Source organism: Phycodurus eques, chromosome 23, assembly GCF_024500275.1.
Source record: "Phycodurus eques isolate BA_2022a chromosome 23, UOR_Pequ_1.1, whole genome shotgun sequence".
NCBI lineage: Eukaryota > Metazoa > Chordata > Actinopteri > Syngnathiformes > Syngnathidae > Phycodurus > Phycodurus eques.
This window is the reverse complement of record NC_084547.1, coordinates 4,579,219-4,593,325: the sequence shown is the minus strand read 5'-3', so window position 1 is coordinate 4,593,325 and position 14,107 is coordinate 4,579,219. Positions and strand designations below refer to the sequence as shown.

Below are 14,107 nucleotides of genomic sequence, written 5' to 3'. Positions count from 1 at the left end.
CGCTCTTGCGAAAGCTCCACAGGAAGTGTGGGGCAATTGGTTGACAATCAGCACGAGTGCAACGCACAAAGGATGACGTCAAGGTCCGATTTTGCAAATGTGGAGCAACACAACAACAATCTGGAATAGAAAATGGATCCCCGTTTTACATGACAGATGTTATTATTAGTACTTCTTTAATCACTCATTTATTTATTTAATTACATTTATTTTGATTGGGGAAGCGGCTTCTAGCAGTTATGATTGTAGCCACCCGAGGGCGCCATCACCATATTTACTTGGGTTCACCATGCTGACGTCACATGACCGGAAGTAAGATCCCAGGTGGGGCCGGTCGGGGTGTCCCGCTTCTGGCCAATCAGGGAGCGGAATTCCAACCCTTGTGGGGAAACGTATCCGCGTCAAGCTTACGTAGTACATCAGTACAGGAAGTTGTATTTCAAAATAAGAGACAAAAAAATGTTGTTATTGTGCCATTTTATGATGAGTACAGCTTGAAATGCAATCCGAAGTGTATTAAATTCAACGCTCCATATAAAGAATAGTTTACGGTTCGTGCGTGGACGAGTTTGCGAAAGAGCCGAAATGTTACGTTGAAGGCGCTTCTGAAGCGGAAAGTCTGGACGACGTTTTTTTTTTTTTCTTTTTTTCCCCTCTCTTTTCCCAGCGAAGCGCTGCGAGGCTGGCGGTCACAGGCTGGCCGCCAGTGAAAGTGAAGGCGGGGACGACAAGCCGAGCCGGCCTCCCCTTTTGGATCAACTTCACTGGACTTTGGAAAAAAGGAAAAAAAACTTGGAAGAGGAAGGAAGAAGAGCATAAAAAAAGTAGGGGAGGGATACGCGACGTGCTCCCGACTTTTTCCAGTCTCCCCCCCCCCCCCCCCGAAAAAGTTGAGAAATGTGTGCCTCAACCGGGCTGTCAACCTTCAGTTAAATCCAATGCAGTACAGTGCAATGGTACGTGATATTCCCCATTATTATTATTGTTACTATTATTGGTATTAATAGAATTGCAAAGTGAAAGCACATTTTGGCGGGTGTAATCAATAGTTGCGTTGTTCATTAACCCACTTTTTTCTGGTCCAAAGTGTAAGAAGCGCCCTTTTTATTTAAAACAAATTTTTTTTAAAGGAGTGATTCTGCAGAAAAGGTACTCTGTGGATGGCTGCAAGAGGAGGAGTGAGAGAGGGAGGGAGGGAGGGAGGAGGAGAAGGAGGAGGAGGAGGAGGAGGAGGAGGGGTGTGAGCGTGTAATTACGTTGGTTAGAAAAAAAAAAAAAAGTTGGTCTGATTTGCTGGAATCGCGCATGCAGGAGCGAAGGTGCGCCGCATATGAGGCAGTTGAGCTCAGGGCGCAACATCACACGCGCGCACACACACGCAAACACACGCGCGCGTGCAAGAAAACACGCTGCAGCTTTTTTACTTTGACGCCCGCTGCAATTGTTTTTTTGTTTTTGTTTTGTTTTTTGTGTGCGTGTGATTTTTTCCCCTCTTTCCCCCACCGCCCGTTTCGACAATCTTTCGGACCGCGAAAGTTGATGGATTTTCTCGGAGGATTTCTTCTTCTTCTCGCTCGCCGCGGATGAGTTGGGCTCGCTGTGCAGGAATGGCACGATAAAAGTCAGCACCAACTCCTTTCCCCCTCTTCTTCTTCTTCTTCTTCTTCTTCTCCTCCTCCTCCTCCGACTCGTCATGTATTCTCCAATTTGTCTCACTCAGGTATTTATGGACTTTTTTTTTTCTACAATTGAATCAACGCAATCATTTATATATATATATATATATATAAAAAAAAAGGTCTTCTGGCCCTTTAAGAGTTTCAAAAAATGCTGTCCTCTAATAACCTGGCCAGCTTCAAGTGTTTCAAAATGTATATTTTTATTGAAGGAACCCCCTCCCTCCTTGTGCGTGTGCGTGTGCGCGCGCGCGTGTGTGTGTGGAGATAAAGCCACTTTCACCGAGGAGATGAGGCTCACAATAAGGTCCAACCAGACTGACTTTGACTGTTTATATTTTACTTGGCATTAAGTAAGTGATTGACTGAGATGTGGTTTAGTTTGCGCTTAAGAGGATTGTGCTTTTTATGGCCCCCGGCTGAAGTACAGGGCAGCCCCGCCCCCCCCCCCCCCCCGCCACCCTCCCACCGGCCAAGCTATTTATCTTAACAGGATTTGGATTTGTTTAAAAAAAAAAAAAAAAAAAAAATAAAAAATAGAAGGTGTTTAAGAAATGGTGCAATTTAACAATTTTGCTTTGCTAAAATAGCAAAACAGTCACTTTGCATTTTAGAACCAAGGAGTAAAAAAAAAAAAAAAAAAAAAAAAAAAAGGCTTGTGTGATTTTTCTAAATTGATCTGAGCAGTTTAATGCTTTGTTGGAATAGCAAAATGAAGAAATAAAATAAAGTCATTTACATTTACCGCTTTTCAAGTGAGCTATTTTGCGATTTGTAATTTTTTCCCCAAAGTGATCCGAGCTTTGCAATAAGTCAGCGGGCCTGACACACGAATTGCAACCCGGCGAGTTCTGCACTACAGACTTTTTGTGCTCTTAAATCACCGTCCGCCACATTGCCACACTTCAGACATCATTTGGATGATGATCATTTTTATACAACAATAATAATAAAAAAAAAAAAAACAGAGGGTCCCAAAACATTTTGAGTTGCTTTCCATTTTTGCATCACTTTTTAAACAATTTCAAATGTGCATGTAATTGTGGGTGTTGTAATTTGGTGTCAGATTTCGGATAATTGGCTCAAACAAAAAGGTGATGTGATTCAAATGTCTTTTGTCGCAAGCGACCCCGTGAGCTACGCGCAGCGTCCCTTCTTTTTCCTGATGCCTCTCGCAACTATTTCTTTTTTCAAACGAGCAACTCAGCGACTTGAATTCCCCCCGAAGCAAAAGACAACACGAGTGGAATCATTTGATCGTTGTTTGGCGCTTGTCAAGAAAGGCGATCACGGTTGCCCGTTCATTTATATGACACGTTGGAAATTATGGACCCGAGGTATGTGCGTCCCAAAATGTGGGCGAGGTCGCCTCGCCTGACCTGTACAACTCCACATGAGGGGGAAAAAAAAAACAAAACAAAACAAAACATGAGAGCAACTGAGTTTTACAGTTTGACAACTTCCTTTTGCTTTACAGTGGAACTTTTGAAATGGTGAATTTATTTCATAGCGTGTTTACATACAGTTATGGACAAAATGGACACTTATTTCCAAAGAATATATATATTTTTTAATTTCTGTTTTTTGCTGTGGAGGTTTATACAAGTTAATGCTTGGATTTATTATTATTATTTTTTTAAAGCTCTCAAGGTATCAGGAAAAATAAAGCCACTTGCAGAAAGGAAATATTTTGACATAAAGAGAGATTTTTCAAAGAGGAAGCGTGTATTTTGACATTATCTGCAAGGATATTTCTGGGGAAGTTGTTTTTACCAAATCTTGTTTGGTGTCAGGTGCAATGACACAAATCCCCAAATGCAAATTTTCTTGGGGGTATGTTTCTCTCATTTTTGTTGTCCAAGCAGTTGATTTCATGTCACGTCCTCTCCAGGATGAGTTCCATCCCTTCATCGAGGCCCTCCTCCCGCACGTCCGCGCCATCGCCTACACGTGGTTCAACCTCCAGGCGCGGAAGCGCAAGTACTTCAAGAAGCACGAGAAGCGGATGTCCAAGGACGAGGAGCGCGCCGTCAAAGACGAGCTCCTGAGCGAGAAGGCCGAGGTCAAGCAGAAGTGGGCCTCGCGGCTCCTGGCCAAGCTGCGCAAGGACATCCGGCAGGAGTACCGGGAGGACTTTGTCCTGAGCGTGACGGGCAAGAAGCACCCGTGCTGCGTGCTGTCCAACCCGGACCAGAAGGGCAAGATCCGCCGCATCGACTGCTTGCGGCAGGCCGACAAAGTGTGGCGCCTGGACCTGGTCATGGTCATCCTCTTCAAAGGCATCCCTCTGGAAAGTACGGACGGCGAGCGCCTGGTCAAGTCGCCGCACTGCACCAACCCCGCACTTTGCGTCCAGCCGCACCACATCACCGTCTCGGTCAAGGAGCTGGACTTGTTCCTGGCCTACTACGTCCAGGACCAAGGTGAGCCCCGCCTACCTCGGAACGGCCTCGACTCGGCCCGTGACGTCTGCTTTTTATTTAAAAAAAAATTTTTTTTTGACAAAAATCGGCCCCGATTTCCGAGAACGCGATCAAATCGGGACGACTCTAATCGGGGCCGATTTTGGGGAAATTGAAAACCATGAAAACTATATATATATATATATATATTTAAAAATTCCTTATTTACTAGAATCACACAATTATTATTATTATTATTATTATTATTTTTAAAGGATCATCACTGTCATGTAATATTCTTTGTTCCCGAAAGAGGTGTTCAATGTCTTACTGCACGCCAACGGAGCAAATGAATGATGCGATATGGATTTGAAGACGTGGAGAAAAGTCTCTGCTTGCTGTCCGAAGACCAGAAAAAAGTAATAATAGTAGTAATAGTAATAGTAATCGCCAGAATTTAGAAACAAATCCTTTCGGTCTTCAAATTGGAATTTGAAGGGTTAAAAAAAATCAATCTGAATGGATATTTTCTGCTCCTCCATCCATTTTCTAAAAGACCAAAATGAAATAAGGGTTATATTTTGCTTCACGACTGAATACGCATTGAAAAAAAGGGCACCAATGATTTATTCTTCGACATTCGGATTTTGTTTTCAAGGAGCGTCCGTTCGAAGGTGTCAAGAGCCTTTGATCTTATTCACAACCCTCATGTGAACGTTTGATGTCTTTATTTATTCTCGTTTTGCACCTTTTTTTTTTTGTTTGTTTTTTTTTGACCGAAGCCCGGGCGCCATTTTGTGTTTTGATGGCGTACCAGGGAAAGCAGACGGCGCAGTGCGCCCCCAAGAATGGTTGCCGCTGGCACCGGGGTTGGCATCGGAGCCTCTTTTGTGTCTTTTGTGGGATGATGCCAGCGCTTTCTCTTTGCGCTTTGCATCTGCTGCACGCCTAACCAGGCAACACCAAACTTGAATAGGCCCTCCTCTTTTTTTTTTTTTTGGAAACTCGAGAACGTAATTTCAACAAAAATGACCAAAGCTTGACACTGAACTGAATGAAATGCTGTCGAATTGATTGCATTGTCGTTGAAATGCGAGAATGTGAGTGAACAATGCGGGAGGGGCATTTTTCTTACAGTGCCAAATTTGTGTATTTGTGAATTCTTGAAATGTGGCGAATAGATTTGAAGATGAAAATGTTGAAGTTGGAATGGTTTGAATCGGTCAGGAAAGGTGCTATGAGGAGCTCAATGTGTAAAATGTCTTATTTGGGGACTTTTGTTTCAAGAATGTGGGAACTCGCGGAATGTGTTGAAAGTGTTTTTTGTTGAAAGTCTCATTTACTTGAATGTTTGTCCCATTCCCCAAATTCCCCAATTTTCCCAATCCAGTCAGACATTATTTGACATATTTACCTCAGCCTTCCGCATTTCTTGGTGGGTGTAAAATGTGAAAATGTGGGAAAACTGGCACTTTTGGGAATGTGAAAAATAGTTGCCACGTGTCCCGAATAAGGGAAATGTGTTGAAATTGGAAAGTTTTGAATTGGTGGAGAAATGTTTTGCTGTGGCATAACGTGTGAATTCACACAATAAGCAAGATTTGTCACATTACGGCAATTATTGCTTAGTTCCGCTGGCTGGAAATGTATCTTTAGGGCCCGACTCCAGACAATGCGGCCATGTTGTGTGTGTTAGTGTGCGGCGAGGCGCCATTTTGTTTCGCGCCGTGCCAAGAAGGCAGGCGGGCGGCCCACCAAGCCGGCGGTGGGCCGTTGGAGGGTTTTTGAGGTTGGCATCGAACCCTCTTTGTCTCCCTGCAGCATGCCTTTGATTCGTCGCTTGGCATCCGCAATGCAGCCGGCGCGATTTTTTTTTTTTTTTTTTTTTTTTCTCTTTCCTCTTTCCATAGCCATCGCCGCCGCCGCCGCCATTTGCGTCGACGCAAATGCGCCACCTCCATCCAGGGGCACAATGTGCGCGGTTTATTATTTTCAATAACAAAAATGGAGAGCGGTTGTGGGGCTGGCAGAGAGGGGGTACACGGGCGTGTTTGGCACCCCTGTGCATGGGCAGATGAATGCCTGCTGGGGAGTGAGTTTGGGTGGGGGGCTGTTGTGATTTGTTGTGTGCCATTCATTGTGCCAACTGGCAGGTTGAGTATAAGCTTCTCTCTCTCTCTCTCTCTCTCTCTCACACACACGCAGACGGTTCTATCCACATTCATTCATAACACAATTTTCGTATACATAATAAATGTCTTCCATTCCCACCCGTGCGAGTTGAAAATCTGCGATATAGTGACCCTCATGAAGCAGTTTTTTTGTTTTGTTCTACCCGTCCCACAGGCTTGAAATGCACTTAAACTTACTAAAACCCGCTTTACAAAAAATTCATATATTTTCCTGAACACCTGTTTTCACTCGCATGAGCACAGTTACCCCATGAAGAGGCAGAGTGTGCTTGCTTCAAGCTGTTTGGAACGTTTACTGCAAAACAGACGCAACGAAAGACAAACATTGGCTATTCGAGCAACAAAATGTCCAACCGCGCTGTATATTAACAAAAGTTAATGCTAGCTTACCAGTAATGCTAACGTATAAAGAGAAATGCCATAGACAGGCGAACGTAAGTTAGCTTAGATGCCATGGTAGTTCTAAAGCTTGAAAGAACTGCTACTTTAACACATATGGAGCAGCAACACATACAAACAGGCCATACAACAACCGGCGTATATTACACAAAACATTTTCAGCAGCTTAGTAGGGGACCTTCTCTGCCTCTTTTTCTTGCCCTTGTGTGTGAGAGCGCTCGAAAGAGACACATGGACGAGCCATGCAGCTCATTATATGATGTTAAATCTTACAAATTATTACAATTGATCAAGGATTGTTTCCATACTGGCGGCGTGGTCGACTGGTTATCACATCTGCCTCACAGTTCCGAGGACCGGGGTTCAAATCCCGGCCTCGCCTGTGTGCCGTTTGCATGTCCTCCCCGTGCCTGGGTGGGTTTTCTCCCCCCACATCCCAAAAACACGCGCGCTAGGTTGATTGAAGACTCTAAATTGCCCGTAGGTGTGAATGTGAGTGCCAATGGTTGTTTGTTTCTATGCGCCCTGCGATTGGCTGGCGACCGGTTCAGGGTGTACCCCGCCTCTCGCCCGACGATAGCTGGGATAGGCTCCGGCAGCCCGCGACCCTCATGGGGAGAAGCGGTAACGAAGATGGATGGATGGATGTTTTTATACATATTTTGACAAAAGGGACATGCAAGAAAAAAGTATTTATATTATTTCTGTGCAAATCGATGCAAGTTAATGCAATGTTTCATAAAGCAAATCCCAAATGATGAAAGACCCAAAAGCAAAACTGTTATTGTCACATCATCATTAGCATTTTCCCATGCTAGCGTAACGTTAAATGAATTTGACCCCAAGTAGCAGTCGACCCACGGAGGGGGCGTTTGACTGCCTCTTGCGAATGTCAGCAGATTGCTGGGGGAAGTGACAGCAAACAAGTCCAGAGCACTCTGCCACCCGACGTTAACACGGCCGTATAACATCATTACCATTTTTTATTTCCTTTTTTCCCCCAGGATAGTTTGTGGAAATGGATGGATTGCTGGCACGCACACGGCTGCCGTGTTAATGGAGAGCGTGTTTAACGAGCCCCAGGCTTAACCTTTGGCCCCCGGGGGCCGTGACCCTTGCGAAGAGATGTGGCGGGGTGTCCTGTGAAGTTTAATTGAGCACAACAGACCGGTTCAGAAAAAAGTAGTCCTCGTAAGCCTGCCTCGTTGACCTTTCAGATGATGGGGTCAAACTGCACGGCGAACCAGTGGTTTTGCACAAATGCCTTACAGTTTGAAGGCCTTCCTTTGGAGTTAGCGTATTCTCCCTGTGCTTACTTGGCTTTTCTTCCATTTTCCAAAAACATGCTAAGGTCACTGGGGACTGTAAATTGTCCATAGATTTGAATGGTTTGTCAATACTGTATATAACCGGCGGCCAGTCACCAGGCTGGACCCGCCTCTTGTTTCAAGTCAGCCAAGCTGAGCGGCTTGCAGACGGTCGCAGGTCTAAATGCGTTGCAGAGGGTAGTGTCGCGGGCTTAGGCGTTTGGAGGACTCTTACTCAAACGGAGTATCCCAAAACAGTCAGTGGCGGTTTCTCGGATTTTCTGTAGGTTGTCCGCCTGAATGGGTTGCAGGTGCTAGCGTTAGGGGCCTTAGCCAGTTGGCGGCCTGAAAAGGTTGCAACGGGTCCAAACAGCAACAGAAAAACCCGTAGCCAACATCATCCTCTGAACTCAACCCTACAGAGAACCTGTGGGGCATCCTTGAGAGGGAGATCCACAAAGTTGGACGGCAGTATACACCCAAACGGAAACAGAAAAACTTCTGGTCTGGCCACCGTCATCCCCTGACCGCTACTCTATTGAGAATCCGTGAAGTGCCCTTAACAGGAAGATCTGGGAGGTTTGGCGGCAGTAATACAAATTCGGACCTCATCCCGAAAGATAAAATCTTGCCGCTCACCGAGCGAAGGAACCGACTCGTGGGACTGTAGTGCCAACGTGTACTCAAACAGTGTAATGAAAAACCCCACGTAGGTGGAAAGATCTCATTGTTGTCCACTTCCTGTTTCTAGTCCATCACGGCGCACCACCCCCGCGGCACCTCTCCCTGATCCGCGGCCACTCCGGGTCTCGACAGCGGTCCCGGTCCGAGGCGCCGGGCCAGATCGAGGCCGCCCGGGCTACTGCCCGGAGTGTGAATCCAAACTGGGTGCATTAAGCGCACTTCCCAATTTTGGCTTTCGTGTTCTCTTTAGCGAAATGGATGTTTCGGAGTTGTGAGCATTCCGAACGCAACGAGCGAGACATGAAAGTAGGAAGCCCGCGGGGGGGGGGGTGGTTGCGGAACTTGAGCTGTACAGAAAAGCTTTTCAGAGTGAACTGTGCAACCCTGCGCTTAGCTTCCACTGTGGCTTCCTTATTAGTATGCAATAGAGCCTGCGGTGTCTGGCCACCTCTATCTGAGAGCCATAACCTATCGAACACATTCCCTCAATCTAATCCACTTAGAACGCCTTCCCAGCTTCACCGCTTGCCTTATTGATTTCCGCTTCCCACTCAATGTCTTCCCAATCTCTTTTCCTCTTAACCCAGGAGCTATTTTGGTTTTGGTTTCCCTCGCTCATCTCGCCCGTCTTTCATTGCCGGATGCTTGTGATCTTCTGCTCTTTTGTCAAACGCCATCCCGGGTTGCGGTGCGGCTCAGTGTGGGGCTTTGTGTTATTAGCAGCGGGGTTTTGCTGGAGCAAATACCGCAAGGCTTAAATGGGCCCTGTTACCTCCTTAGCCCTTTCTTTTGGTGAGCCATGTGTACATAAACCTCCATGGAAACAAGGCAACTCTGAGCAGAGGCCGGCGAGAAATCTGGGTGCCTTTTTTTCTCTCTCTTTTTTTTTTTTTTTTTTTTTTTTTCTCCCTCGCCGGAAAATTTACAACTTCTTCTTTTCCTCGACAACTGTGTGTTTAATTTGCCTGTGCAACACACACACACACACACACACACACACACACACACACACACAAGCGTTCGTGGCTTTTCTTTGGAAAAAAAAAAAGCGCGGACATTGTGCTGAAAAGGCTTTTCTTGTCTCGTTCAGCTGGAGACTTCACTCGTTTTGCTTTCGGCGGCTCCACTTGGTTAAGGACTGCAGATTGTGTCATTAGTCCACGGTTAAGATCTCAGCTTCCCCGCACTTTCCCAGGCTTTTGGGGAGGACCCCGAATGCATTTCAAATCCCCCCGAGGCCACTTGACTGGAGGGCCGGCACCTCCCACTCCTCCCGGATAGATTCCCCCCCCCCCCCCCAACCCCCAGCCTGTCCGCCGGTCCTCCCAAATGAAGACAAATGGTCACGTTCACCCCTAACCCGGGCATGACGCTGTACTTCACTGTCCTGCGCACAAAAGCTTTCCCTGCGTCGCCTCTCCATGATCTCGCCCAAGCAGAGGTGCCGAAAGTACTCACACGCCGTACTTTAGTAGACGTACCGATACGAAGGATTTTGTTACTTCTCACCACGGGACTTGACTCGCTTTACCCGAGTCATGACTTCCGACTCGAGTCGACTTGCTCGAACTTGAAACTTGCAGGTTTTCCACGAGCCGCAAGGAATAAAATGTTTTTTCTCTTTTTATTTTTTTAGGGTGGGAGCTGGGACAAAAACAAAAAAACCTCCAGCAGCAGACGTCCTCGCAAAAGCCAGCCGCTTTTCGCCTTTCGGACAACCAATGAAGGGAAGAAAAATGGGAAGGGGTAGAGGAGTAGGTGGGGCGCGATGGGGAACTTTAGGCAGGGGCAGACAAGCAGAGTGGTTGCCCGGGAGACCCTGACTTCTCTGTGCGCCCCCCCCCCACTCTGCTTTGTCCCATCAAAGTCCTTTCAGTGCAGACAGGGTCGATCATTGGCCCAGAGTGATGGTTGTCTCGTCCTTTGTAAGGCCCTACAGTACGGCCCGTCACTGTGACGGCTCGACAACTCCCGAGCGGGACAGAATAAGAAAGTCCCACCGTCGCCGCCAAATGTACTTTTGGGTGGCCACGTTTCCGCCGATTCGAGGCCAGGTTTTTGCGCGCCAGGGTGAATGGGGGTGGGTACGCGAGTTCTCCGGCACATATGTCAGCGTCAGTCCTCGTAAAACGGGGGAAAAAAATAAAAAAGCTCCCAAAATCGACTTGAAATCCTCCGCATGTGTTTTTTTTGCTGGGCCGCAAATGTGAAAGTGTGAGCGCATTAAAAGCGTGTTCCGCATTTAACCAGTCAGCTTTGTAATTAGGCCTCCGACATGTGCTCAGCCCGGCAACCAACAATTACTGCTGCGGATTTGTAGAAAAAAACTCAACAAAAAAAAAAAACCCTGCTCCTTGCCAGTCTTAGCATACTTCCTTGACACCAATTTCTGTACTTCTTTGCTATTTAGACAGGGCTGTGGCAGGATTTTAGTTTTTCAGCAAATAGCTGGTGGTGGATTGGGAATCGCTCGCCCATAACACCAATAGAGTGGACCCCAGCTACACTTTTTTTTGTATGTTATTTTTTTAAACTCCACAAATCCTTCAATAAGTGAGGGGAAACTGCCAATTTTCAGGATTGCCCCCCTCCCAAAAAAAAAGAAAAAATGGGAAAAGAAAAAGGTGCGAATCCGCGGGTGCCGAACCCGCGGGTATGCGAGGGTCCACTGTCATGACAGATTTCCAGCCCATAATAGTTGCTCCGCCCCTACTGTTGTCTTTTGGCATCCACCCGCTCGGCTCGTTGCGATTGCGAGCGGAGTCCGCCTACTTGCGGTCCGACGAGGAGCGCCATTGTCCGTCGGGCGGCGGCGGCGGCTGCGCGCGTCGCAGCTCGACGTTTTCCCTCCAAAACTCTGGCTGCAACTCGGCCTGACCATGTGTGTCTTGTTAAGGGCAGTTATGACAAATGGCAGCAGCTGTACAAACTAATCCCTCTGTAGCTTTCACACATGGCGCCCAATTAACAATGGACCACTGTGGGGCCCTAATCCGCGGCGCAGCCATCCTCCGGTCCTCCTCTTGGGTCCGCGTGCAATTCAGATGCACGGCTTGGCGCGGGACCCCTCGGACGTCGGGAGCGGGGGTTCGCAAACTCTTTGGGGCCGGGGGAAACATTTTTCCAAGGGCCTCCTTCGCAATCCTAACGCCAATTAAACATCGCCACCACGTGCTGTAGCAGTTAACACCAAAGTTGCTTGTTTTCGAAAATAAAAAGTCTCAAAGTGACTTTTGCAAATTCATTTTTTGAGCACAGTGGTTCTCAAACTTTTTCTAACATGTAGCATCCCATCGTGACCAACATTAAAATACAGCTGAACCGATTCTTACACGTGCAACTTTATGACAGGAAACAAAAGCTGTCATGTTAGGAGACCTTTTTTTTTTTTTCAAGGAAAAAATTATCGGAGTCTTTGAAAGAACAAAGACGTGTTGTTCCAGTCGTATTTTGCCAAGATAGTCGTAATATTAAGTCGAAATTTAACGAGGTAAGAGTCATCTTGGCACAAATGAACTATGTTGAAGTGAGTAGAGGAGCTTCATTGTGATAAAAGTGATGCTTTGCTGCGATGCTGTGGGATCTTGAGGGAATTGCAAAGCTTTTTAGTGGCGCGTGGGTCCCCCGTGCTCGGGTGGGTTTCCTCAGGCGCTCCGGTGCGCGTGTGAGTGTTTGGGCGTGAGCTGTGGCCGGCAGCAGCTCCGTCGTGAGTCCTCTCATTGTGTTTTACTGTTCCCCCGCCGTTCAAGAAAAGGCTGAAAAGTGCATCGGCGACTGCGGCTCTGCTTTCCCACGTGCGAGGGCATTTCCTACACCTCCAATCCCCCCTCAATGATTGGACTGGAGTTTTGGCTTTTGAGAGTTTGAGACGCAAGCAGAGGGTGCCGAAGTGCGGACGGGCCATCGGACAGAATGCCGGGTCGCCCCTTGCCAAATCTGCGGCGTGAATGAAACGGGGAGGGGTGAAAATGGTCCGGTTGTGTGATCTCTGGCAGACGGCGTCAATGCATTGCCAACTATTATGAGTCGGAAGCTTTGGCTGAGTTCATTTACAAAGAAAGAAAGAGGAGAAAGAAAAAAAAAAAAAAAAAAAGGTACAGTTAAGTGTCGATGGCTGAGGAAGCTTGGGGACACTTGATGAACATCACAGCCAAGATGATGCAAACATAGCCTGAAGAAAAAGGCAAATGCGTTCTGCAAAGAAGATGAAGCTCTTTTTGTTCTTCTTCAGTATGTCCTCATGCAGTACGCCGTGGACATTATAATGGATGAAGGGGGACAAGTCAATGGTGAAGCTATTGATCGGTTGCAGGCAGACGCACTTTTCTTAATGTATTCGGCCGATTAGATGGAAGGCGGCGGCATAGGGGCCAGATGAATGCGTCCAGTGCCGTATGTACTGTATAGGACCCGACAAGGGCACCGAGCGGGACGGCGTGCGGAGGCGTCGGGTGCCACGCGTACTGCCGGCCGTGTCTTGCGTTGATGCAGTACGTCCCCGCCTAAGGTCTGCACATATTTTCCCCGACAGCGAATGTCGAAACAGTGAATCCACGTTTTCTTTAAGCGGTTTATTCGTCACTTGCAGTTCGTTTACTGTAAAACCGACACATAAAACAAAATAGAATTAAACATCGGATATTTAAACAGCGGCACGGCGGACGACCGGTTAGCACATCTGCCTCGCAGTTCTGAGGACCGGGGTTCAAATCCCGGCCCCGCCTGTGTGGAGTTTGCATGTTCTCCCCTGTGCCTGCGTGGGTTTTCTCCGGGCGCTCCGGTTTCCTCCCACATCCCAAAAACATGCGTGCTAAGTTGATCGAAGACTCTAAATTGTGAATGTGCGCGCGAATGGTTGTTTGTTGCTGTGTGCCCTGCGATTGGCTGGCGACCAGTTCGGGGTGTACCCCGCCTCTCGCCCGAAGATAGCTGGGATGGGCTCCAGCGCGCCCGCGACCCGCGTGAGGATAAAGCGGTGCAGACGATGGATATTTAAACACCCAACGCTTCGACCAAACCATATCATAAAAGAAGGCCGCTAGCTTAATGCTAACATAATAATGCGAAACGCCATTGACTGGCTAACACAAATTAGCATTGATGTTACTGTAATTATAAACAACTGCCACTTTAACACACACGGAGCAGCAACGCATACAAATTGGTTCCTGGCACAGATAAATGAGCAGGCAAATATTATTTGCCGTATTGTAATTTGTGTCGGCACACCTGATGATCTCTCGCAGCACAGTTGTCGGGAATGACTTCGTTAATGAATAGCGCGCGTGTTTGTTCTAATCGTGGAGAACGGGAACATTGTTTGCCTTCCACGGTTGAACTTTCCCCTTCGACGGCATCTTGCATGCCACGAACGCAACCCGGGGGCGTACAAAGCTGCCGCTGTCCGGGAGGCGAGGTGGGGGGGCACAAAACAAAAACAGCGCTTT

At 47.4% G+C, this 14,107-nt stretch overlaps 1 protein-coding gene across 7 annotated transcripts in view; it reads left to right on the top strand.

Annotated features, from left to right (window-relative positions):
- The first annotated feature begins 751 nt into the window (after positions 1 to 751).
- Positions 752 to 14,107, top strand: part of LOC133397741 (nuclear factor 1 B-type-like) — a 64,566-nt gene continuing 51,210 nt past the window's right edge. For 6 of the 7 annotated variants that reach the window (XR_009767684.1, XM_061669001.1, XM_061669002.1 and 3 more), the window contains exons 1-2: positions 1,300 to 1,720; positions 3,568 to 4,099. Coding sequence is in view for 6 of the 7 variants with exons in the window: in XM_061669001.1 (XP_061524985.1) it covers positions 1,694 to 1,720; positions 3,568 to 4,099 (559 nt within the window). In the remaining variant the exon portion in view is untranslated. Of the gene's footprint in view, positions 957 to 1,299; positions 1,721 to 3,567; positions 4,100 to 14,107 lie in introns of those variants that run through there. The other variant, XM_061669003.1, reaches the window with a different exon arrangement.